At 51.3% G+C, this 1381-nt stretch overlaps 1 protein-coding gene across 3 annotated transcripts in view; it reads right to left on the bottom strand.

Annotated features, from left to right (window-relative positions):
* Positions 1-1375, bottom strand: part of LOC106513268 (growth/differentiation factor 11) — a 25116-nt gene extending 23741 nt beyond the window's left edge. For 2 of the 3 annotated variants that reach the window (XM_014002003.1, XM_014002005.1), the window contains exon 1: positions 619-1375. In XM_014002003.1, coding sequence (XP_013857457.1) covers positions 619-1042 — 424 coding nt within the window. In that variant the 5' untranslated portion in view covers positions 1043-1375. The remainder of the gene's footprint in view (positions 1-618) is intronic. The other variant, XM_014002006.1, reaches the window with a different exon arrangement.
* Positions 1376-1381: the final 6 nt, after the last annotated feature.

Raw genomic sequence — 1381 nt, 5'->3', positions numbered from 1 at the left:
GTGTGTGTGTGTGTGTGTGTGTGTGTGTGTGTGTGTGGAAAGGGTGGAGGGAGGGCAGCCTGTTGGATTTATGGGGAAAGTATGAAATGGTGAGGAAACTGTCACACAGGACGCCATAATGAAAATGAGCTGATTAAGCAGAATGCTGTTTTAGCCAAAATAAGACGTGTTTCCAAAATGTTGCGTTATCATGAAAACATCCAAACGTGCATTTCTTCTCAATCAAACATGTAAACAAAGAGAAAGTCTGAACCTGACAGCTAAACACGAAGGTTGCACTCTGCTCCATCATCATCATTTTTATTGTCATTCTGCAGGAGCTGAGGATTTATGCGTATTGATTCGTCAGATTTACGCACGAACCTTACGTTGACAGCCGTGGGCAACAGCTGAGTCATTTGTCTAATCTTATCGGACAGCTTCAGATGGTCAAAGGGACACCCTCAACCCCCCCAAAAAATTAAGTCACCCCATTTGAATAAGCAGGACGCGCGGCTCACCCCGAACCTATCCGCTCCATTACGCGCGGGCGAGTGCGCACCTGGAGACATTCATACCTCTGCTGGGTACAGGGTGCATGGGGGCGGGGGCGTGGGGGTGCATGCAGTTGTTACTCACGCTCGGAGGCCATGGTGATGACCGACTCCGTGGTGGCGTGGTACTCGTCCTCCTCCATGATCTCGTCCTGGGCCGACGCGTCGCCCTGGAAGTCGTGATGGTCCAGGAGCTGCTGGAGCGGCGGCGCCTTGGGCAGCAGCTGGTTGACCACCTCCCGGCTGATGTTGGGCGCCTGCTTCAGACGCAGCTTGCTCAGGATCTGGGACTTGATGGTCTCCAGGCGCAGCACTTTGCTCTGCTCCCTCCACACGCAGGCGGAGCACTCGTGGGAACCGGCGGCGTCCTCGTCCAGCAGGGACACCCCAGCTGCAGCATCCGTGGGCGTCTCGCTGGCAGGAGGCAGCAGCAGATTGGGCTCATCGCTCCCTGACAGTCCCAGGAAGATCAGCACCACTAAGCACAATAAAAAGTTGTATCTCGGCATGATGAGGCACAGAAGCAAAACAACAACAACAGAAAAAAAAAAACTTTAACAAAAACCCAACTTAATCCTGTTTTTATATCCTTCCTCGGGTCTGAGCCGCTCCTCGTAGCGCAGAATCACTGACAGGCATCTAATCCAAACTGATTTTTGTTTCTGCACCTGGAATTCTTAAGTTTTAAACAAAAAGTGCGTCCCAGTGTGTCCCGGCCTTTGATTGAAAGGTGAATTATCTGCCTGATGGATGCATATCCCGCTCCACTTAAATAATGAATGCTTTTGAAGAGGGAGAGAGAGAGAGAGAGAGAGAGAGAGAGAGAGAGAGAGAGAGAGAGAGAGAGA

Source organism: Austrofundulus limnaeus, unplaced genomic scaffold (genome assembly GCF_001266775.1).
Source record: "Austrofundulus limnaeus strain Quisiro unplaced genomic scaffold, Austrofundulus_limnaeus-1.0 Scaffold11, whole genome shotgun sequence".
In the NCBI taxonomy this organism is placed as follows: domain Eukaryota; kingdom Metazoa; phylum Chordata; class Actinopteri; order Cyprinodontiformes; family Rivulidae; genus Austrofundulus; species Austrofundulus limnaeus.
The sequence above is the reverse complement of the archived record's forward strand: the minus strand, read 5'-3'. Positions and strand labels throughout refer to the sequence as shown.